This window comes from Myxocyprinus asiaticus, chromosome 32 (genome assembly GCF_019703515.2).
Source record: "Myxocyprinus asiaticus isolate MX2 ecotype Aquarium Trade chromosome 32, UBuf_Myxa_2, whole genome shotgun sequence".
NCBI lineage: Eukaryota > Metazoa > Chordata > Actinopteri > Cypriniformes > Catostomidae > Myxocyprinus > Myxocyprinus asiaticus.
In genome coordinates, this window is record NC_059375.1 from 12,142,220 (window position 1) to 12,168,333 (window position 26,114).

The 26,114-nt window shown below is 38.5% G+C and overlaps 2 protein-coding genes across 6 annotated transcripts in view; both read right to left on the reverse strand.

Annotated features, from left to right (window-relative positions):
• LOC127423141 (rho GTPase-activating protein 27-like) overlaps positions 1–13,896 on the reverse strand; it is a 68,767-nt gene extending 54,871 nt beyond the window's left edge. The window contains exons 1-2 of the mRNA XM_051667237.1: positions 13,616–13,896; positions 8,523–9,477 (exon numbers count right to left, since the gene is read on the reverse strand). Coding sequence (XP_051523197.1) covers positions 8,523–9,398 — 876 coding nt within the window. The 5' untranslated portion in view covers positions 9,399–9,477; positions 13,616–13,896. The remainder of the gene's footprint in view (positions 1–8,522; positions 9,478–13,615) is intronic.
• Positions 13,897–21,258: 7,362 nt separating this feature from the next.
• Positions 21,259–26,114, reverse strand: part of LOC127423249 (putative pleckstrin homology domain-containing family M member 1P) — a 36,810-nt gene continuing 31,954 nt past the window's right edge. For 2 of the 5 annotated variants that reach the window (XM_051667403.1, XM_051667399.1), the window contains 2 exons: positions 24,334–24,392; positions 21,259–22,619 (listed from right to left, as the gene is read on the reverse strand). In XM_051667403.1, the coding sequence (XP_051523363.1) occupies positions 22,549–22,619; positions 24,334–24,392 (130 nt within the window). In that variant the 3' untranslated portion in view covers positions 21,259–22,548. Of the gene's footprint in view, positions 22,620–22,746; positions 22,817–24,333; positions 24,393–26,114 lie in introns of all 5 variants that reach the window. The other 3 variants (XM_051667400.1, XM_051667402.1, XM_051667401.1) reach the window with 3 other exon arrangements.

The following is a 26,114-nucleotide window of genomic DNA, read 5'->3' on the forward strand; positions in this document are numbered from 1 at the left end:
CCTTGTGACCACCCCCGGAACAGCCTGGGATGGGGGAGGAAGAGGCCTGTCCTTGTGACCCGTGGAGACTGTCACATCGGGGGCAGATTTGTGCCACAGCTGGGCGCTCAGGGGCGGAAGACCGCCGCTGGAGCGCCAAACCTGCCAAATAGAGTGGTGGACGGTGGTCGTGATGACGGCCGTGCACACCGGATATGTGACCCAGGGAACAAGGAAACCATTCTTGCTGAACTCTTGGGTACTGCAGCCACTTGGGCATGCAGCGCAATTAAATGCAAAGGTAACAAAAAGATTCTCCTCCCAGCCCTGACCAGGGGATGGAGAGGTCTGCTTACCAGCTCCAGAGCAGCAGGTTTCGTCGTCCCTGGGTCGCCCGTCTCAGGGGCACTTTGAAGCCTTTCACAGGTTCTTGGCGGCCGCGAGATGGGTGGCGTCTGCTTCCTGCGGTGGGATCCACGCCAGGGCCGGGCCGAAGGGGCGGGCTGCGGCGGAGCCAGTGCAGTCACCGCAGGGGGACGCCCTTGGGGACGAGCAGACAGGGTGTGGGATCTTGAGCCACGCCGGGGCAGGATATGCCGGATAGCCTCCGTCTGCTGCTCCACCGTCGAGAACTGCTGGGAAAAGTCCTTGACAGTGTCACTGAATAGGCCAGCCTGGGAGATGGGGGCAGCAAGGAACTGTGTCCTGTCGGCCTCACCCATCTCGAACAGGTTGAGCCAAAGGTGGTGCTCCTGGACCACTAATGTGGACATCGTCTGCCCAAGAGACCGCGCCGTGACCTCCGTCGCTCGGAGAGCGAGGTTGGTCCCCGAGCGCAGTTCCTGCATCAATCCTGGGGTGGAACTACCCTTGTGCAGTTCCTTTAGTGCCTTGATGGACTTGCAGGAGAGCCATGGCGTGCAGGGCAGAGGCGGCTTGTCCAGCAGCACCGTAGGCCTTGGCCATCAGAGACGATGTAAACCTACAGGCCTTGGACGGGGGCTTTGGGCACCCATGCCAGGTGGCGGTGCTCTGCGGGCATAGGTGCACTGCGAACGCCTTTATCCACCGGGGGATTGCTTAATAGCCCTTGGCCGCCCCACCATCGAAGGTAGTGAGGGCAGGGAAGCTGAAAAGATCGGGACCAGGCAGTAAAAAGTGCTTCCCACGACCTTGTCAGCTCTTCATGCACTTCCGGGAAGAAAGGAACGGGGGCGAGGCGTGGCTTTGAGCGGTGCCGCGAGTCCAGGAACCAATCATCGAGCTGTAAGGTTTCAGGGAAGAGTGGAGGGTTCCACTCTAGCCCGACGCTCGCCCGGGAAAGCATGTCGTCATCTCCGCGTCAGCCTGTGACCGGGCGACTGCACCCGTGGGTAAAAGGACTGAGGCGGGGAGCCACTGGGGTGGCTTGCTTTCTTACGAAGGCAAGCCGTGACCGCACCATTGCCATGGACATGTCCTCGCAATGAGTACATGACCCATCCACGAACGCTGTCTCCGCGTGAGCAGTGCCCAGACATGAATGACAGTGATCGTGACCATCAGAAGGCGAGAGATAACGAGCGCAACCAGGAATAACACACAAAGCAAAGGAATCTTTAAAAACATGCATCTTTAAAAAGACGTTCCGTGTGTGCCGCTCTTTTAGAGAAATATACTCTTTTAGAGAAATATACTCTTATTTCTGCCGAAGCGCCCAGGGGCATTCTCTGCAGTGCACCAGTGCAGAGGAGGGAGAAGCCGCTGAAATGCGCCGTCAGATCCATCAGAGGTGAATGAACAGTCATGGGAATTCAGCTCAGAGAGCATGACCGTTCGGCTCCGAAGAGAAAATCTGAATGAGTGGTTGCATAACAGCTCCTTTTATACCCGTATGTCCGGGGGAGTGGCATGCAAATACCACTCGCCAATTTTCATTGGCCTTTTATCAAAGACCAGAGGTGTCTCGGGCTCCCTAGAGTGACCCATATTGTCACTACATCGACACAACGTCGAGTGAGTGACAGATAGGGAACTCTTTAGCATTTGTTCTCAACTTAATTTCATTGTATACAATCCATCTATGTTCACTTAATCCAATTGTGTTGGCATTATGTGAATTATATATGGTGTGTCAATGTATTGCTGAAAACGGGCAGGGGATTTCCAGTTCCCTCTTAAAGAAGTTTTCATGATTATCAGTTCCAGTGTGACAGCTATAATTAACAGCTCATTAGCAAGTGGAGTTGTTCCAAGCAGTTTTAAACATGCAATTCTACATCCTTTGTTTAAAAAAAAACAAAAAACTTTTTTGGCTCCGGCAATACACAACAATTATAGACTAATCTCCATATTGCCTTTTATTTCCAAGATTTTGGAGAGAGTTGTTTATTCGCAGCTTTACTCCTATCTAAATACATTTAACATTTTAGATACATTTCAGTCTGGCTTCAGATCCTTGCACAGCACTGAATCTGCATTGCTGAAGGTCACTAATGATATTTTACTCTCCATGGATTCAGGTTCACCTGTTGTTTTAGTTTTATTAGATCTCAGTGCTGTGTTTGACACTATCGACAATAATATACTTCTCAATCGTCTTGAGTATATGGTTGGCAACCAGGGTATGGTCCTCCAGTGGTTTGCCTCCTATCTAAAAGAAAGAACGTTTTATGTAAATTTCCTCTACGTCGGCTCAATTACCATGTGGTGTCCCTCCAGGGTCGATTTTAGGACCCTTACTATTTTCCCTGTATATGCTTCCTCTGAGCTCTATTTTTCAGAAGTGCAGCATATCTTATCACTGTTATGCTGACGATTCTTTACTCAGTGGTAAAGACACTGGCTACCACCCCTGGAGCTCACTAGTTTGCTAGTTCAAATACCAGGGTGTACAAAAAAATTCAGCTTTATGTCTACAAGGCATTATCTGGTCTCAATCCCCAGTATATCAGTGACCTTCTACACCCTTACTCCCCCACCAGAGCACTCAGGTCTTCTGATCAGCTTCTTTTGAGGGTTCCTCATTGTCACTACAGATCTAATTGCGATTGTGCCTTTTCTGTGGTAGGTCCTAATCTCTGGAACAGTCTCCTTTTCCATGTGAGGTCAGCTTTTTCATTAGCCAATTTTAAATCTTCTTTGAAAATGTATTTTTATTCTTTAGCTTTTGAATCGGTCCTTGAATAGGTTGAACTGGGTAAATACATGATGCTGTATTTAATTTTTTTTTTAGATTATGTTTTACGTTTGTGTATGTATATATATATATATATATATATATATATATATATATATATATATATATATATATCACTCTTTCTTTGTATATTTATTTGTTTGATCTGTAAATCACTTTGGGTCAACTTCTGTTGTTTTTAAATGTGCTCTATCAATAAAGGTTGACTTGACTTGACTTAAGGTGTGCCTTTAGCCCCGTTGTAACTGAATCTGAATAGTATATACAATCTTCCTACCATTTTTTTATATGTATATATTTATGTTTCATCATTAAAAGGTCATCTTAAAGATGTTATAAATTATATAGGTCGAGCTATAATGGCTTTAAATGGACATTCAGTGAGTACAATTAGCCACTACATGGTCTGTGAATGATATCTAGCTAACATATTTGCAAACTTATTTTGATGATTTTATGTCTGTTAACATAAATATATTGACATTTTTAAATTACATGAATTTTCCCTATATCGTCCCATAACAGAGTGGACATGTTATGATTGACCACATATGATTAACATCACAAAATAAAGGGAAACATAAAATGGAAGAGTAACCATTTTATAGTAGAATAAATATTTTCCTGAATGGCTGATGTCACCTCAAGTGTGTGACCTTATTTTATAACTTAGATCTTCAATTAAAGGTCACTGTATCATAATGTAAAAGGTGGACAATGAGTCAAGGACACACAAAAACCTCCATTATAAGCAGATAGTAAGAGAATGTAATACTAAACACTTAATTGTATTGAAAAAAAAAACACACACACACACACACACATATATATATATATATACACATATATACATTTATGAGGAAATGAGACTAGTACAATAAATTAAAAATGGATTGGATTTTTAGGCCCATAGCAGTGTTTTATTCTTTTTAACCAGCCTATTAAAAATGTAATCAGTTCAAATTAAACATTATTAACATCGGAACTTGTCTTGCGAACTACCTTACTAGACACAGTAGACATGCTCACCTAACCCTCAGTGACTTTTCTTAGACAGGGGCACCTGCAGGATTTAATCTGAGGGTACGCACAGAAATATGCCTAATAAACCTTATATCTAGGGGGGTCCGGGGGCATGCTCCCCCATGATTTTTTTTTTTTTTTTGTGTGTACAAAAAACAACACCAAAGCATTCAATTCTGGTGACTTTGAGATAAGCATTTATTTATTTTCTTGAGTATGAGTAGCGTTCATGTAACTATTGGCTAAAGCATTTCTTCCAGAAACCGTTCAGACAGATATGTTTTCACGCTAAAAAAAGCAAAACGCACCACAATGAATGGAGCAGAACTCAGGTGTCTCGAGGCACATTTTTATCAGTTGAAGAAGTTATTTTTAACTTGACACAGTGTCTAAAATGCAGCGCTCCCGTGAGAGATGCTAAAAACACAGTGAAACATGACACAGTTTTCAAAAGACATCTTTTTGCAAGACCGTTTTTTCAAGCCCGTTTGGCCAATTCACTGAAAAGAACTGACTCAAAAGAATTATTCATTCGCAAATTGGGCATTGCTAGTTCTTTTAAACAGCCAACAGAAATATGGGACGCATTTCATGATTGATGAAATATTCTGAGAGTAAATATTTCTCAGGTCAGTCGGAGCGCTCATGGTGGGCACAGAGCATACGGCCATACAGCTGCAGGCGCTACTGTCCTAAGATCATGTTATGTTTTGCATAACACAAATTCTCAATGTAATATAATCACACTCCAGCAGAAATACCTAAACAACAGTCAATAGGGGACATATAGGGCTGACTGAATAAAGACAATTACTGGATACAAGGACAGCTACCCGTTCTTAAGTTACAACGACAGCACATTCCCAGACACATTGAATCAGTTCTTTGCTCACTTCGACTGCCAAAAGAGAGAGAATGTCTGTTCCGCGTGTCCAGAAATGGTACAGTCCATAAAGCTACATCAACATCGGGTCAGATCCACCCTGCACACAGTTGACACTCGTAAAGCGGCAGGACCAAATGGGGTCTCTGGATGGGTACCGAAGGCCTGTTCAGACCAGCTAGCAGAGGTATTTACTGACATTTTTAATCTCTCATTAGAGCAAGCTGTGGTTCCCACTTGCCTAAAGTCAGCCATAATTGTTCCAATCCCTAAGAAAACAGCAGTGAACTGTCTGAATGATTATCGTCCAGTAGCTTTAACTCCTATCATCATGAAATGTTTTGAGAGGCTGATTCTTACTCACATCAAGGCTGTCATCCCTGCTGAACTGGATCAACATCAGTTCGTGTATCGGACCAACAGATCAACAGACGATGCAGTCATAACAGCTGTTCACACAGCCCTCACACACTTGGACCAGCCAAACACATATATGAGGATGCTGTTTGTTGATTTTAGTTCAGACTTTAATACCATCATTCCTCACAAACTAGTCCAAAAACTGATGCACCTGGGTTTGGACAGTTCACTGAGCTTATGGATACTGGACTTCTTAAGCAACATACCTCAAACTGTCAGGATGGGAGGCCGCACCTCGTCAACTTTGATCCTGAATACGGGAACACCACAGGGGTGTCCTCAGCCCTCTCCTCTACACACTCTTCACACATGACAGCTCCCCTATTCACCCCTCCAACACCATTGTCAAATTTGCAGATGGCACCACCATAATAGGACTGAAAACAATTAAACTTAACAATGAAACAGCCCACAGGGAAGAGGTTTGACATTTGGTGGAGTGGTGTACCAATAACAACCTTGATCTTAACATCACAAAAACTAAAGAGATGATAATAGACTTCAGAAGATCCAGACGCACTGAGCACTTTGCCCTCCGAGTACTAGGAGAGGAGGTGGAGAGAGTGGAGAGCTTTAAGTTCCTGGGAGTCCATATCTCAGCAGACCTTACATGGTCCGTCAACATCTCCCATCAGGTGAAGAGGGTCCGCAGAGACTCTGCTTCCTCAGGAAGTTAAAGCAGCTCCGTCTTCCACAACAATTGCTGGTTAATTTCTATCGGGCCACAATTGAGAGTCTCCTGACCTTCTGTTGTACAGTGTGGTATGGCAGCTGCATTGCAGAAAACAGGAGAGACCTACAACGGGTGGTGAAGGCAGCACAGCGAGTGATTGGGACCCAGCTCACACCACTGACAGACCTATGCACTGGCCGACACACACACACACACACATGCTGTTTGATGTTTGACTGGAAGAACCTGACAGCATATATGTACTAATTACTTTGTATTGTTTTTTTATTTTATTTTTATGTGCAGATATTTTAGAGCTACTTTGGAGTTTTTATGTTGTTCTGTTTATTGTTGCTAATTTATTTGGACGTTGTTTTTTAAGGAGCTGCTTAACTAAATTTCCTTGTTTTTACCAACAATGACAATAAACAAATCTAATCTAATCTAATCTAAATTGATGCAATCATACAATAATAGTTTGAACGCGACTTTGACAGCTGAAACATTAGCACTTCTCTACTGTTCCTATCCTTCTTTGTCTTCAGCTCCCTCTTGTGGTGAAGAAAAGCAGGTAAACTCTATTCAAACGGTGAACCATTCACTTGAATACATGCTTTGAAATAACTAAACCAAATAATTTTACTCTGGTTTATTAGTACATTTGGATGTATAGATGCATCTATAGTCAGTGTGTAAAGATTCCCCTTAATAATGATTTAATGCAGATAAATTTAGAATAGAATAGAATAGAATAGGGTTTTCTACTAGGGGTTCATGGAAATGTATTAAAGGCAGGGTGTCCCACACTTTTAAACCAGTAACTGTCCTGTTTTTACTTTTGTAGACTTTTGGCGACATGTAAGCATAATGCAACTGAAAAAGATATTAAGCAAACCGAGATAGGGGCATCTTCACATATATAAAGTATATATATATATATACTCCAAGAGATATAGTTTGCAAGATTGTACATTTTATTTTATATTTTGCTTTTTGTCATTTCAATCACATTTTAGCTTTTTTAAAAAGTACAAATTTCACATTCTATCAATTTATATGATGTCATGAAATTGCATTTATAGTAACGATACAAGATGTTGACACTGTTTAAAATTACTTCCACATTTTTAACAAAATATCCACAAGGTTGGAAACTAATAATGCAATTAGAATCCAACGTATAACAATAATTTTATAATTGTATTAAAAAAATAAAAATGTAAGTGCTTTAATATCAAAATTACCATGTAAAAACATTAGGTTTCATAAAAACCCCTGCATAGTTGCTGCAAGAGCCTATTCGTCAAATTCTTCCATATATTTGTAAAATTCTTCCATATTTACGATGTTTGTTGAAGTTAAAGTATTTAATAATATATGATTGTCCCTTTAAATATTTATATGTACATATTTATTTCACTTACTATATTATAACATTTTGTTACATGTTTGTTAATATGCACTTGTACAATTTACATTGAGTTTACATTGATATGTATAACAAGTGCTAAAATGGTACTGTCTCTTTAAGAGAACCGGCAGCTCCTTCAGCAAGTGTTTATGGTTGAATTAGCGCAGCAGCATATTAACGAGAGAAGTTGCACCGTGGTTTTTCCCTCATCCGTGCAATGTATGAATAGAATTAATGTCTATTTTTTACTTTTTGGTCACCAACTGACTGTAAATAACAGAAAGGATATTAAAAGAGACTAAATTAAACTGGAGTGTGTGGATCTTGTCTTTGGACACAAAATATATGGAACGAGCCAAAAGGAAACTTTACTCGCATATTGTGTATTGACTTACGTACACAAATATTTATTGTTAAAGAGCTACAAGCTCTCGAGTTTTGCAACACTTTTACTTTCAACACTTTTACCTCCTAACAGATGTCCATTAACGCTAATGGTCTGTAGCCATGCTGTAAAATGGAGAATGTTGTGAAAACAATCCGTGGAAAAGTTTAAGCAAAATCAAAGTTGACATGGTTAAATGCAATGTAAATGTTACTATGGCATATCACGGCTCAATTAAAGCGATGGTGACAGCGCGATTACGACACCTCAGGACCCACTGCAGCCAAATAAAGTAAATTTCCTTCAGAGTGTTCATGAGACACAACACGCAGTAAAAGACGAAGCTGAGTCCAGCTTTTTATTCAGTAAAAGGATCACTGTGCTTACGTTTTTCACCACTACACAACTCAATCACTGGCGTGTGAAATCTTAATATTTACTAGCCAGTGGCTAATAACAGACATATTTTGTCATTTCACCAAATTTGGTCATATATGCAAATGATTTACTTGCAATATAGAGGGCTGCAATGGGAACCCTGTGCAGGGGGGTTAATAACATATTACATACCATGGATTTGTCTGGTGTAACTGGGGTTGGGACGGTGGTGGAACTTGGTGTCCTCACAGTCTCTGCTGAATTGTCCTCAATCTTTGGGGATTCTGGTTCCCTCACTGTGTCCGTACTCTCATACAAACTCTTGCTTTTATCTGTGGGGTTCCATATTTCAGGACTCCACCCAGTTCTTAAGAGCATCTGAATATCTTGATCCAAGCTCTTTGTGTCGACCTGAGGCCTCTCTGTTGTCTCTTTGTCATTCATGGCTGATTTTATCTCCATCTCTGTGGATAGCGTGTTGTTGGTATGGACATGAGGCAGTAAGATAGAGTGTGGTGTTTCCCCATTAGTTGGAGAAGCAGAGTTGGTGGACTTGTCATGGACTATACCTTTATCTGTACCATAGATCTCAAGTTCAGGTGCAAGGCTGGCCTCTGCTTCCATTGGTTTGGGGTTTGTTTCTAAAACCTTTGGTTCAAAGAAATACTTTGGAATAATGTATGTTGATATTCTATGACCGTCTTTCTCTGTGTCCGTTTTGATTGAGGCAGGGACTCTAAGTGTCACCTCTGCAGACGTGTGGGTGTCAGGGAGAGTAAAAGGAGCTGTCTCTGAGCTTGAAAATTCAGATTCATGCCCGCTAAACTCCTCTGGAGGGTCCAGTGGAGTTTGGTTGCTCTCAGTTGGAAGCTCTGTCACATACTTAGCTGGGATATAAAAAGGCTTGTCTGTTTCATCTCGGCGAACATGCCACCAGTTGTCGTTTGTCTTGGCTACTAGGATGTAGTGCTCGTTGGGTTTGATGGACACCATTCTACCATCTCGAGTCGTGTAATTGTATTCAAAGTTCACCAGAACATGCTGTGAAAGTGACATGTTGGCCCACATCTACTGATCCCAAGCCTGATATGTGGCAGGTGCTCGGTGCAGACAGGAGATCAAAGTGTAGAAATAGTCATCATGAGATCTGAAGATAGAGAAGAAGAAAACAACAATTTGTTTGAAATGAATCTGATCTGAAGTTTAGATCACTATTAGCAGAGACTATTTAGCAGAGATGGACCACTTCTATTAAAATGAATGGGAGAAATTGGAATGGTCAACAGATGTAGAAAGGAAGTCCCATCTTACAGGTAAAAGAGCCAATCACCTTTTAGATACAAACATCGCATGTCAATCAACTCGAGAATGCACATGTGCATTAGCTAGACAAGCTGGGAAAATAGCGTTTTTTTAGCGTAATCTGAGGTAAAGCACAATTTATGATTCCAGTGTTGTCAGATTTTACTGCTGATTTGAAATATGTTCTTTGATCATAATTTTGACCAACCATTTTTGAGATTTTGGTGTTCCCCCATTCAAGCAGATAAGAGCAGCACTGTCATGACTGGAAATACAGTAGTTTTCTGAGAGCGTTCCGAAGATGGCTGCCAGTGGACTGACTTGCTAGAAAGACTGCTATTACTTATGCTCAAATTCAAAGTTAGGGATTTTAACAAAAACCCATGTAATAAACTTCGGTGCATCACCCATCCTGCACCGTTTGTGCTACAGGCATGATTAATGCCTTAAATTACAGCATGTTGAGAGTTTTGACTTCTGATCTTGGCCTGGTAGTGGACAATAAAACGGGTGAAAAAATTGACTTACAAGGACAAAACATGGTTACATGGGAAATTGACATGTTGCTTCCGAAAGTCAACTCCATTCAGCTGACTTACAAGCTCTATCCCCTATCAGATATTTTTGCATCTATTCAGGCATGAAAATATTTCCCTCTAGCACCACTGATGGCATGTTGTGTTAGCAACCTCAGAGACATGGGTTCTAGTCCAGGAAATAATTGCAATCATACAAACAATGGTGAGCATGATTTGTAGGATGCATTTTCACTCTAAAATAAAATTTTTACTCCATTGATGGTTAGGTTTAGGGTTGGGGTTTGGGTTAGTGGGTAGAGCTAAAAAAGTATGCATTCCTGTTTTATCTACAACAAAAAATACATCTAGCTTTGGCACCACGCTGTGGACATTTCACCTACAAACTGGAGCTTACATGTGCCCATACGTTCAACAACACATCCAGCTTTGGCTACTTGGGGGAGCGATTTGATTTTCATTAAGCACAGACTGATATCAGCAGTAGAACTTCCGACCTACTCTTGCTGTATTCACAGTGTAGACTTTTGAATTGAGCCAGTAAGTAAACATCCTTTAACCAACCAGAACACCTTAGAAACCACCTAGCAAAGCCCTAGCAACCACACAGACCACATTAGGAACCGCATAGCAATATGCTAACAGCCACTCAGGACACCTTAGCAACTGCATAGCAACAACCTGGCAACCACCCGGAATACCCTGGCATTATGAAGGCAAGTTTTGCACAGCCAACTCTAGTTTCAGATTATTATTAGCATGTCCATTATATTGAATCAGTGTCACTGTAATGCACATTTAATATAACGTGCTTTCAGATTGTTTACTATTATATCTAGAATGTACAGTATATATTCCGAGAGCAGGTTCGTGAGAAAATACCCTGTTTATTAGCATATAGGCAGGACTTTTATGGGGCGGGAGTTTTGTATATCATATTCACAACACATCATATATGTATACACAGAGGAATGCAGACAGACCAGGGGAACAACAGACAGGCATGTCAGACAGAGTGTGAGAGAGGCCAGTCATGATGGCCACTCGTAATGTGCAAGATTAGAGGATTAACTGTCTCCAAACAGAACAATTTTGAAAGATTGCAGTCCAATACATTCTGCATTCTGGTTTCGTGGAAGTGGAGGGTCAATGTGAAGAAAAGTTATTGGCCGTAAAAGGAGAGAGAGTAGAGGACATGGTAGAAAACAGATACAGCAAAACCATGAGAATAAAATGAGATGGATGGCTCGACTGCACAACACTGGCTACAGGAAGTGAGTGCAGTTTGCATAGGAACATGGCACTAACCCCAAAACAACCTACACAGAAGAAGAGAGACTAAAATAGGGGAAATATGAACTTGTAAAATAGGGAAACATACACCATGCCCTGTACAAACTACAATCTCGGTTTTCTTTGTGGTTGTTGCAAAATAACAATTACATAATATGTAGAGTAGTAGTTATATTATCACAACTCATTAATTAATGTGCTGTGCCATATGGACTCATCATAAAAACTAGCACACCTCACAAATGAACTGTAAACTTACCAGCACCTGCTAGAACTTTCAAATCAGCATGTTTTTTTTTTTTTTGTGGCTACAGCACTTATCTGCTGTGCCTTCGTGGAACTGACCTCAGGCAGTGAACGCCTGCTATGTCAAGAAAAATGTGTTCAAACCACTCACGATTACATTCAAGAACACACACTGCATCAGCAACTTGTTTGACAGAGTGCTCAGGGTGGTGATCAATTATAAATTGTTATATATAAAATGTGACACATAGGACTTGATTCCCATGTTCTCCATAAATATCATGGTTTATGTACAGTTCTAATGCAAAATCAGATTATTGTTATGAGGACACTTTTATGTTTACAGTAGGTTTGTGAACTTTCTACTATATGAATATGGGGTGCTTGAGCATTTTGCCATTTCAGTATGGAGGGGACTTTTTGCTACAATACAGAGGTCTTAATTTCAGCCAGAATACGGGACATTTGGCAACCCTATTTTACCACCAGTGCTGGGCAGTACTGATTATATATTACATGGCTAAAAATTTTATCAGTTACATAGTTTCTTTTGCATTTTTAAGGTAATGTAATCTGATTACTTTTGACGACTCATATTTATTTGATGTCACGCGCATTTAGGATATACCAAATAGGATAATCTTGTATCATCTTTGACGTAATGTTGCTAAAATACATTTCTGTGCCACCAAGTGGAATTGCAAAAATAAACCTTGTTTTCAAAACAGCTTTCTGAATACGCCCCCTTCTGCTGTTGTTTGAACAAACAGATAGTCCCGCCACCAACTCACGGCATTGGTCGAGTCAATGTTATGGTCTCTCTTGCAGCGCCGTTTCTGACCATTTTGGCACCATAGGCGAGATTGGGATTATCTGACGAGGGGGGCGGTATATTAGCATGGTGACCGCATCACTGCCGCTCCTGACTTTGGGGGCAGCTTCTGATTTGGTGCTCTCTTGAGACGAGTCACTCAAAACAAACAGAGGAATTTTCATAGCACCACAGAGACACAGTTTTTACAGTTTTCAAGAAAAATAACCCAAGAATGGCTTAATTATAGTTGTCTCTGCATATTAAGATGTATAGGAGAAAGTATTTTAACAGCAAAAATGTTACATCAGCTTTAATGAATTAAAATATGAGAATTTATATGATTTTTTACTTGCAATTTTTCTGTTACTAAGTGAAATAAAAGGAATTTACAGGGTCATAAAACACATTTTAACTGATATAGATCTGTGTGTGGAATTCCACAACCCTCATAACTGTAATTATGTAATCCATATGTAATCATGTAATCTGTAAAAATAACTGTAATCTAATGAGTATTTTAAAATATAATGTAATCTAATCACAATTACTTAATTTTGTAATCTGATTACATAATCCAGATTGCGTGTAATCCGTTACTACCCAGTACTATTTACTACAACAATGCAATGGAATGCCATGTTTTGTCTGAGCAATATTTTCCCACCATTTTATGGTGGGTTGCACAAATAAAGATTAATTTTACACTTAAATCTAACAATTTAGTTGCACCAAACTTTATTCTTTGTTTAAAAATAACAAGAGTTACATCTGAACCATCACCTTGATCTTGGTTTTAATTTTGCAGTAAACCTAGGACAACTTAAATCCTGTAACATTAATTATACATCCATTTAGGTATTATTCCTATTATTAAACAAAGTGTAAAATTTGATGCATCTGAATTATTATGTAAAACTTGATTTAAGTTTAAGATTAATCCTTATTGGAGCAACCCACCCTCAGGAAGATGTATATGTTAGCATAGAAGCCACAGTCTGATAACTGATAAAATGTTGCCAAAGTCTGCTCTGTGTTAATACACAACATATTAATGTAGATGACATATCAGTGAAACAAGGATAACAGAAACATACCATAGATGATCAGAATAATGCCTCGACTGCTTCTTGTGGGGCATTTGAATAATTCACATAAGTAGCAAATTATTTGATCTCTCTGTCTGGCTTAGTCCGGCAGATCTCAGTCCCAAACTTCAGAGCTGTAGTGTTGTTTTGTCAACATGAGAAAAAATGTGCCCAGATTTGTGTTGCTAGACAGGTTTGAGTGTGGCTGTGAGTTGCAGTAAGCAGGAGGCGTGTTAACCTGAAACTAGACACACAAGCGGGTGTTCACAAAATGTGTTTTACAAAAGAACAGTACCTTTGAAAGCTTTAGTGTATATTCACTAACCTAAGAGAACAAAATAGTCAAAACTGAGAAAAGAGGAACAAGAAAATTAAAAAAGGGGAAACAATGAAGAAATTGAATGGAGAATATTGGCATGGCAACGTTGACAGAGGGCTGAATGTAAACTGAAGGGCTGTACTTGAAGCATGTTTCATTAAAGGCTATTTTTGCCTTATGACTCATATTTGGAGTCATTCCATCCACAGATTTCAAAACAAGGGTGTTGGCTCAGAGAAACTGAATGGCTGACTTTATAGAAGCTTTTAGGTTTGTTAGGTTCACCTATCAGTCAATGTTGCTATTCTTTTCTTTTGGTTTTCCTGTACACTGAGTGTGTTGGGCTGATAACTTGGTCCAGGTCAACAGAAAATAACATGCTCCTTTTACAATACTGAATGGGGTGGGGTTTCAGTGTGGATAGGTTATCATTCATGGAAAGGCATCCACATATTCAGGGGAACACCATAAAAAGTAACTTAAAAGCCAAATGTATAAATATTTCATTCAAAGTCAGGCTCTTTGTTCAGTTTTGTTACATTGGTGACACTCCAATTTCCAAACTCAAGAGTTATACTTAGTACCCTTACAAAAATGTACTGTGGTGGTACTATGGTACAGACATTGATAGTATAAGATGGTAATACTATGGTACTTATATATATATATATATATATATATATATATATATATATATATATATACTGTATACACAGGTATACATCATGTGCCCATTGTAGGCACATTTGGTGGTGGACAGGGGTCAACACGTGTACTCTGACCAGTCTGCAGCTACGCAGCCCCATACGCAGCAAGCTGTGATTCATTGTGTGTTCTGACACCTTTCTATCATGGCCAGAATTAAGTTTTTCAGCAATTTGTGCTACAGTAGCTCTTCTGTGGGATCAGACCAGACAGGCTAGCCTTTACTCCCCATGTGTATCAGTGAGCCTTGGGCTGTTTGACCCTGTTGACACTGTTGGAACCGGTGGACCCTGTTGCCTGTTCACCAGTTGTCCTTCCTTGGGCCACTTTTGGTAGGTACTAACACCCCACAAGACCTGCCATTTTGGAGATGCTCTGACCCAGTCGTCTAGCCATTACAATATGGCCCTTGTCAAAGTTGCTCAGATCCTTACGCTTGCCCATTTTTCCTGCTTCCAACTCATGAAATTCAAGAACTGACTGTTCACTTGCTGCCTAATATATCCCACCTCTTGACAGGTGCCATTGTAACGAGATTACAAATGTTATTCTCTTCACCTGTCAGTGGTTTTAATGTTGTGGCTGATCAGTGTAGTATGCAAAAACAGTATGCCAATGGTGTAGTATGTCTGAATCCTCAATATTCATGAAGCAGTAAACGAGAAAAACACAGATTACCTACTATTTCCAGCAAGATTCTGAAGTGCAGATCGACTGGACACTTTATGATCCCATAAAGGGTGGAATGATGCCAGTACAGGGCATTATGATCCAGGAGCCAGTGTTGTAGTCAGGACCACCTACACCGAGACCAAGTCAAGACCAAGACCAGAGTGTATCGAGACAGAGACAAGACCAAGACTTTGAGGGGTTGAGACCAAGATCAAGGCAGGGCGAGACCGAGTCAAGACCAAGACCAGACCAGTGCGAGTCTTACACTGCATGACACACTTACGATAAAATGTGGAATCGGCAAACCATAGGCACTCCTCAAATTGATCTGACAGATCCACATTCCCATAAAAACACCCACAAAAAACAAATGAAGATTCCTCTTCATTCACCTATTTTATTGCCATATATATATGTGTGTATGTGTGTGTGTGTGTGTGTATCAGTGTACCATGAGAAATGTCTTGATAAAATAATCAAAAGGCACTGCAGAGGTGAATTTTATGTGTGTGAATTTTTCTTTGTTTTCTATGAGCAAACAAATACAAACAAAAACTAAGGAGCTGAAATCAACTTAACCATCTTTATTCAACACTCATTTTCCAAGTTTTACCATCCACCTAAACCAATAAAATATTTGTGCAAGCATCGCATCAGGCTTCCTGGATGACTCTTCCCCTAAAAACCATCATTAAGTACAGAATACATCAAACAGTTATTCAATACTCAAGTCTTCACTTTTCGCTGTCTTTTCTTAAACAATATAGTAACTTTCCGAGTTGAATGGAATGCAGCAAGAGGCATATTACTAACGTTAGCTAGCTAGCTTTGCTAGCATCACTTACAATTTGCTTATCTTTCTTTATGCTACTTTTCTAAGTGCCGATAAATGTTTGACGTGGTCCCAGCTGTCTCGGTAAGCATTGCATTGTAAAATGTACATCCTGCTGTGTGTTTTCTTTTGGACACTTTTTTGCAGATGAATTCTTTGCCGTTTAGCTCAGTGTTTCCCAACTTTTTGTTTTTTTTGCCACGGCACACTTTTTATGATTAAAAAATCCCATGACACACCACTACCCACGGCACACCACTATCCCACATAACCATCGTCGATAGTTTTACTTTTCAAGAACGTGTCTGTGTTTTCTGTCTGTCTAAGTAGTGTGAACTCTGTAATGTTTGAAATTCGGCTATGTAAAAAATGCAAGTAACATAGGTAGGCTGTATAATGAGGTCACAGATGCCAAGAGTGCTAACTGAATATTGAAAAACCAACAAATTTGTGTCTTTTCCAATTTGTAAATTTATTCTTGCAAATGAATTCTTGCAATGGCACAACAAAAACATTTTTTATTTATTTACTGTATTTTCCGGAAATAAAGTCGCACCTGACTATAAGTCGTACGGGGTCAAAATCGCGTTGTTGATAGAGAGAGAGAGAGAGAGAGAGAGAGAGAGAGAGAGAGAGAGAGAGAGAGAGAGAAATACAATAAAAAACCCACATAAGTTGCAATGACAGAGGTTGGATCCAGCAAACACCAGGACCCGAGAGCAGCCGCCCGGCCTCCATTCACCGGTTCAAATGTCAGATACACTCTGTGAAGATTACAGATAATCTACACATTGTATCACAGTGTTTTTGGACTTAAAACAGGAGAATTTGCTTTTAGTAATCGTATGTAAAGGTTTCTCATATTCTTTTTATGTTTCATGAGAGAATCTGTTCATAACATCTGTAACTCTATGCTGTGCACAAATAAACAGCTTTTAGTCTTTGAGTAAAACAACACACCTGGTGTATTCTATTCATTCATTCAGTTCACTGACTGAATGTTTTTACTACAAATGTGTTGATGAAGCATCATTTTGTGTGCATGTGAGGAGTTGCGTTTGACAACGGACTAGAGTTTGTTAGAACAGTAATGTTATGATGGACAAAATATTTAAACTGGTTGCATAAAATACTTTGTAATGGAAAATATACTTAATTGGCAACTTTGAAACTCTTCTACTGTCTCTATGACTTCACTAAAATACTGGGAAAAAAACTGTATTTATTTTGAGGAATTTGATAATTTTCCATGGCACATCTTTCACAGCCAGTGGTGGGCCGTGCATTTTAAGTCTAGGCCTTCAGTGTGATTCATGCCATTATGAAAACACAGTTTCACAATGAATAAGACACCCTATGCCTTTGGGCGTCATACATTATGTTGCAGCTAACTAGTAATACCAACTGACATTTTAAAAACACGTCCACGCACGAAAGACAGAACTTGAAATTACACTTAATGCTCAGGCAAGCCTAATTTTAACTGCAGCATGACTGTTTTGTGAAATGTACGTCACCTGAACAGACATTCAAAAATCATAATTTTTCATATGAATCTACCAAGGAGGTCTATAATACCTGGAAAAATCTATCTAATAATATTTGCGATTTAAATGTTGCTTGCAATAAATTTCATTTCGTCAGCGTACATGGTTATGCTGCGTTCCATTCAAGTTGGATGAGGGATATTCCTACTTGATATCTCCGACCATAAATGCATTCCATTCCTCGATATTCGGAACTGCGACACTCCCGTTAGCTTAGCAGGGGTTTGACTCTCATTAGAGATGTCTCCTAGAAACCCAACTGATAAACAATGCTGCAGCGCTAGCATTTGTGCTTCAGGTGTATGATTATCAAAAAGAGATTATAATGTTTTACACACCTGTTTCTGCAGGCGTTTGTTAAACAAGTTTTAATATCATGTAATGTGGAAATGAACTCATTTATCATGTAATAAAGTGAATGTTTATCACTTACTTTGTAGTGTCCACATATTTGTGTGACATCATGCCCCTGCACCTCGGTGAAATCAGACTTGAGAATTTCTGCACGAGCATACAAGTTGTAATTCTGACTTAAAGATGCATTCCATTGCACTTTTCCTAGTAGGAAGTTGTAAAACCCGACTTTCCAAGTTGAATAGAACGCAGCATTACTTTTCAAAACTTGATCCGACACTGAAAGCTCAAGCAGCCTAATTTACACTTAGAAAACTCCTGATGTTGCTATAACAATGCAAAAAGCACTTACCAATTTACTTGAAGTGAAAATCAGTCCTCCTTTCCTGATTAATAAATTAAGCAATCACACGGTCATGCAGAAAATCTCCTGTTTGTAAATCCATAAGGATCTCTTTCTCAATGGCAATAACGGCAGTGATGACAGCCGACACATCAGCAAGATCTCCTGCTCGCTTTCAAATTACGTCACTTAAAGCGTGATTCCAGCACTAAAGTCCAGCTAGAAGGCCTTGACTGGGACATATCCTAAAGATCACACCCACCAAGAACAAATAAATCAATCTGGTTGGCTGATGAATCTGACAGTCTGACTTTAGTTGCTCATTCATTTGCACTGTTGAGGGATTCTATAGATATTCTGAAGGCCTGAGGTGGTGGAGCTCAGACTCACACGCTGCTTCGGACATGCGATTTGTGAAACAGTTGTCACACTTTGCTTGTAAGCATCAAGGAATAAATTCTGACTGGATATACTTTTCGTTTTTCTCTGTTTGTTTGTAGATTAATTAAGAGTGGAAAGCGATTAAAAATACATAGGCAAATAGGTGACTGAGAATGAAAGGATGAAAAATATTTATTTATTTGGCATGTTAGGCCAGCAGAGAAGGCTTTGCTGGCCCTGAGAATTCGACACTGTTCACAGCACACTAGTGAGCACAGTGGTTGGGAAACCATGGTTTAGATACCCAAATTGTATTACAGTAGATTTGGCTGACATCTCTCAGACAGCCAGTTTCTTCTCCTGTCTCCCACATTCACTTACAACACTGGCAGGAGCACATCTAATCTAACAGCAATTAAGTTTGTATGTGTACTATGGACATAAGTGAATGAAGCACATTAATAAGCCGTCAATTACAAAATCATCTAGTACAAAGGATGTTACTTTTGCAACAAAATTCTCATTTTTAACTCATTATTACTAGAAAATTTCTCGTTTTTACTACGAAATATATTTTTATTACTAGAAAATGTCATTATTCATGACATGTTTTGTTATTACAAGAAAGGATCCACTTTTTACTAGAAAACAAGTAGTTTTTACCACATAATATGCTGTAATAATGTCATAACTGAGTGAAAAAAGTAATTAAAGGAATATTCCAGGTTCAATACAAGTTAAGCTCAATCGACAACATTTGTGGCATAATGCTGATTACCACAAAAATTAATTTAGACTCGTTCCTCCTTTTCTTAAAAAAAAAAAAAGAATCAAAAATCGAGGTTCCAGTGAGGCACTTACAATGGAAGCAATTGGGGGCCAATTTATTTACGTTAAAATTCTCACTTTTTCAAAAGTATAGACACAAGACAAAGTATATGCGTGTAAATGTGATTTTAGTGTGATACCATATAATATAACAATGCATAAAATCACCAACATGTTCTGTGTAAAGTTATTGCCAATTTTACAACTTCGTAACCATGACGATGTAATGTCAACAAACCCTAAAATGACTGTAAAAATGACAATTTAAACAACTTTACAGCTCAAATAATACACAAGTTTTAGCAAGTACTTTAAAAAAAAATTATAAGCTTCACATTTCTGTGTTTAAACCCTCCAAAAATTGGCCACGTTCACTTTCATTGTAAGTGCCTCATTGTAACCCAGATTTTTGCATTTTTTTAAAGAAAAGGAGGAACAAATCAAAATTAATTTTTGTGGTAATCAACATTATGCCACAAATGCTGATGATTGAGATGAACTTATATTGAACCCAAACATTCCTTTATGTATGTGGCAGCACAGCGCAATCTACTGATTTTAAAGAGGACATTGCCAATCCCATTTGTGAGAAAATCTGCATTGATGCATTTGTGAAAAAATCAAGACTGTGGTTGAGAAAATTGTGCTAAAAGTCACGTGACTCACAAATGGTGTGTATTTGTTCACATTAGATTTTGTATTTGTTCAACAATCCTGTAGAATCTATTTATTTGTGGAATATGCTGCAGGTTTATATGATTTTTTTTTTTTCATAAAACAGCGCATTTGTTAAGCAAGTGGTACATGACAACTACCATTAATATTCTCTCAAATGGCCCTTTGTATTTTCAGATCACTTTCTATTTTTTTTTTTTAAAGTCGAGTTTTCCTTTGCGAAGCGGATTGTGTTTATTTGCAAAATGTTCTATTTGTTTGTTCAGTTTTGTCACAAATTTGGCTCCATAAAACTCCAGCTGTAGATGCAACATGCAGATGTTCTTGCGTTCAAACGCAGTTGGACGAAGTGCAATTCCAAATGTTGGAGTTTCTAAGTTTCAAACTACGTTTAACTTGACACAGCGACCTAAAAATGCTGTTTATGAGGCGACGCAACCAAAGTGAGACTTGCAAAGCAGATTATGTTTGTTTGCAAAAAATTTGTTTAGTTTTGCTAAAAACAGGTGATACTTCAAGCTTGAATTGCACCGATGGTAGAAATATTTCATATTACAGTCCTGGGACATGATTAATTGTGATAAAAACATAAAAATAAATAAATAAATAAATAAGGAAAAAAGTGAAATTCTGTGTAGATCAAAACATTAGGAATGTATATAATTTTTAAGCAAAGTAACTACATTTACCAGAGGGTCCTTTGGCTATTTATATTGCATGCGCTTTATTGTTATTGTTTAGTTCTAATGATGTGCAAGACTGTAAAGAGGAAATCCTTAACCACTGCACCTGTCAATCAACTTTGAAACCTTTGCTTAGGTGGCACTGCCCCTACTGGCAAACCAAAAAACATGACAGATATTAAGTCACCCAGGCATTCCCTGCAACGGGTGATGTAATGAACTCGTTATAAAAGAAAGATCAAGAAAAATTGAGCATTATTAAACGCGCGCGCGCACACCCACACCCACCCACCCACACCCACCCAGACCCACACCCACACTACATTTGTGCATTCACTCCCTCCATTTCAGTTTCGGATTTAAAACAAGTGCTAATGAAACATCAGTAAACCATAATCTATCAGAAAACAGCTTCTATGCAAGAGGTTCATCCTGGTTCATTAAACCAGGAAACAGATTTTATCTTTATCTTTTGTATCATCCACAGAGATGAATGTCAGCAATGAAGTTGCTTTGCTAATAATTCACATCTTTATAATAATTACATTTTTGGCACAACCCATTTTGGTGATAACAAATGCTACAATAAAACTGAAACTTGAAATTAAAGGCACAGTATGTATAATAAAAAAAAAACTTGACTTGTTAAAGTATGTTGTCTTCATTTCATGCACATTTCATTTTCACTCTTAATGCATACCATTTTTGCATATCCAAGAGTATGCCTATTACTGCATACAATGTTTTGTAAACATTTAATACTTGGCATGTGTCATTCAGATGACTAGAGCCACGCAAAAATATTACTTTACAAGAACAAGAGTAATAAGATCCTTGACATTTAGTTGCCTAATAAGTTTCATAAATATGTTCCTTGGCCTGATCTAATGAATAATGACTAATCAAAAAAGAGAACCGAGAAGAAATTATAAGACATATGATTCAAAGCACAAACCTGACACTTTATACATGAATGTACTGTACATTTTCCAGTTGAGGTGCGTAAATATGTACATGTTTGTAAATAAGGGCACTTAAGGTTTCCGATGAGTCTTGTAAAATGCTTCATGTGAAATGCAACACAAAGATGGTCTGAAAATGTCTAAATTACCATTGTTATGACTTTCTGATTAGTAAAAACTGCTCGTTTTTGTCTAATTCGCAATTTCAAGTTGGATGGTCCAGCCAAATGTGGATTAAAAAACAGTAACACTGAATTTCTTAGTTATAACTTGACAAAATGTGTAGTTACTGCGTTTTGCCTTTGCAGTGCAGTATAGAGATAAATTAATGTAGTGATTAAGTGTTTCCAAATGAACAACAACAATGCTGCACATAGATCCAAAATGGCGTTATGTGTGTTGCCATTGAAACTAATAATGCCCAAGTCCAAAGACGTAGAATCTCAGCTGTCATCTCTTAATTACAGTAATTCTTACGAGATGTGAAGGCAGCATTAGATTAGAACTTTTATGAAGTATTCCGATCAAACTAACCCTGGAGCTTGAGTACTGTCAAATATGGCAGCTACAGAAACACATGAAATATGAACATTTCCGTGGTTGTCAGTCCTCCAAGTCTCTCTCCAAGTATTTCTGTATTCTCATGCAGCGTGGACAGACCGGACACTGAGCTTTACAGGAAGCATGAAACACCGTCTTACACACATGACACCTGTGAGAGAACAACAACAGAGAAAGAGAAAACACAAAGTCACCCAATCATGCTCATGACATTTCACAACTCTCCATACTCATCACAACTTAAGACTTATTTGCATGGCAACAAATTAATTTCCCACCAGTTTTGGATTCACATGAATCCCCGTAGGTCTAGTGAGGAAACTGCCGACACAACTATGAGCCAAAGGTCTGAAATTGAAAGGGGATGTGGGGAGTTGATTTCATAGGATGTCTACAGTTTTGGAGAGTAACTTACTAATAGTAGTGACACTACTAACTTAACATTGTTCAGACAGCTTCAGAGCAAGTTTTTGGAATAAAAGAGCCGACTCCTTTGTCTCGCTAAGGCTAATTTCATACATCCTAAATACACACAATTAAATTATATTTTTCACACTTTTTGCATAATTTGGAAAAATTACAGCTTGACTGGAAATGAAGCCCCAATAAAAATATTCTGTTTTATTCAAACATCATTCGTCTCATATCATCTCATGCATGCTCTTTACTGACACTTACGCCGGTTTGGTTAACAAGTTCATTAACGTTTGAAAAACTATCAGGGGCAAAATTGTTTGGTTTGTTGGAAATGATGGCACAACTGTGGTACAGCTGTAATTTTTGAAAGATTTATAGAAATCACAATCATCACAATTACAATTAAAACAAATTATTTTACACAATAAATATTGAAATGGTTTGATTATTTCACTCTTTGTTTAGATTATCACAGTATTTTTATAATGGATTTTCATAGTTTAATATTGTATGTCTGTCAAGACTAAAATAATAAAATATACACACAAAAAGGCATATGAAAAGTACCTAAAATAAACAATGAAGGCCTGTTAAAAAGTCAGTTTTAATGTGAAATTCATATAACAACAAAGTAGAAATCTGATCAAAAATCAACCCTTGGGACATGAAACTGCCAGAAATTAAATAATAAATTTAAATAAACACCCTTAAATAAACCGATTCACGTCCCTGCGTGACATTGTGGGTCTTCTTTTTTAGGCGAAAAACTTGGTTAAATGCAGCTGTTTAACACTTTTTTATACAACTCAAGTCATCTTTACACTGCAAAGGTGGTACAGAAGCTGCATCTAAAGTGCCATATATACCAAGAAAATACACAGACTCTTTAGAGCTACTCAGAGGTGGAATAAATGCATTTACACAGCAGTTACAATTGCATTAATATAATGTTATGTGATTAATGTTTTAATAACGCATTAACCCATGTGATTTAGGGCTGGGCAATATGTTAAATATTTGATCAGTAATCGCTTTAAAACATTACCTATAGATTGTTCAACATATTACAGATTCATATAAGGTGTAAGCCTAATAAATTCTCTTGTGTTCTCAAAATAATGCTGCCAAATGTGTGTTCTTATTGAATTTGTGTTTGTATTGCATTTCGTGAACACAGTTAATGCTGCCTAACAAAATAAAACTCAATTTTATGATTTAATCACTTTTGTATTTGTTTCTTTAATACAAAGATATATTTGAGCGAACCTGCAGAGTTGCGTTCACAATGAATGTTAAGCGCAATCTGCTCCATGGAAATAATGCGAACTAAATTTCAAGCACCTCCTGAGATGGTCTTAGGTCATTTGCAGCATTCTCATACACAACACTATTCTAGCAAACAGTTTTCAGACGAATGAAACAGAGAAGAAAGAGTGAGAACCCTTTACATGCAAGTGTTCCACAAGAGACACTCCCGCTGCACGTCTCTGAGCCAGTGCTGCCAGATCTTGAAAGAGAAACAAGCGACCAGGGGTCAGTTGCATAAACATAGCCATTAACTTAAGACTGCATCTAACAAATAGTTTGACTAGCTAAAGCCATCATAGAAATCCTGTTGCATAAAACAAGCTCATGGTTGTCTTTAGTAAGACAGTCTAATTTGCATTGTATTGTGGGAAAATAAGACACTGAACAGCTTTAAAAAAAATGTCCGACAGTGGATGCTCAATACAGTTTTCGTTCGCTGAAAATATTTGCTTATTAGAGGACTACAGTGCTTCAAAATTTATTCTAATGAACAAATTTAGTGATTATATCCCAAATAATAAAAAAAACACATGACATTTTGTAACCATCGTTGAAGTCAAAGTCTCAACTGAAGCCCCCACTGGCTCAGCTGACAGTTATTTTCTGGGGGGGGATAATATATATATCGTTTTTCCTCTAAATATTTAATGAGCTTGAAATTTCTTATGCGCAGAGTATAACTTGCTTGCAATCCATATTGATGTCTCATATGACAGTGAATCGTTCTTTTGTGTCAGTTATTTTGGGTTTATATTTTGTCATTATTGCCGTGATCAAGGAAATGAACTGGGTTGCCCTGTCACTCACCGAAAATGCGACTATACTCTGGAAACAAGCCCAAAAAAATGCAACCCGCGACGACTTATATTTATAAGCGACTTATAAATCAAGGTGGAAATAAATGGATATAAATAGGAAAAATAAGGATATATATAGTCAAATTGCAGCACTTTCAAATTTGCAATTAACTACAAACAAATTATGCGACTGACAGCACTATTTTAAACATGAATTATGAATATAGAAATACGAAATGAATGAAACTATGTGAAATTATACTTTTAAATACATGCTCTGTCATAACAACAACTAAGTTTAAGGCTGCTCTGATGCAGCACGTAATTTACACAAAGCAGCATCAGAACAGCCTTTGATACTGGGAGCTGAGGTGGGTCAGAGCAGGCATAAATTAGTCTGGATTTTATGCGGCTTTACACAGAATTTTGAGCAGGCTCAGAGTATTCTTATCTCAGCTGTGTAAGGACATCTTAAGTTGTATAATTAACGGCGCATTTTAGTTTTTTAACTGTATTAAGTGAAATGTACAAAAAATGTGTCAAGTTTAATGCTGTCAGCTGTCACCCTAATTTCCTGTTTTTCTACCTGAAAAATTAAGTTATACATAATATCAAAGGATGGTTATATATTTAAAGATACGGCACCCTTAAATAGCTCAAATGTACTTAGCACCTTTTATCAGTAACTTCTTAACCCTACTAGGCTCTTCGGCCATTTTCATTTTTGTTTTTTTAATCAATCGGAGTGGTTCAAAACTTGGTGACTTTATTTAGATATACAATCAGAATTTTTTTTTTTTTTTACTTCATTCGATGAGTCTCAGTGGTCATAAAAAACAAAAGTGACATCTTGGCTGTTAGCGGTCAAAATTGACCGATCATAGGAAATTAAAGGGAAAGACGCTAACACAGTGCAATTTTTTGTTGAATGCTGAACGAACACACACAGAAATGAAGGGGTCAGACTATAAAACATCCAGAGTGCAACGGATTCAAACCCACACCCACACAGAGAAATGAGTGGGTTACACTGTGACACAGCCAGAATACAAAATGCACACACACACGCACACACACACTTGTGAAATCCCCTACCCCCAACACACACACACACACACACACAC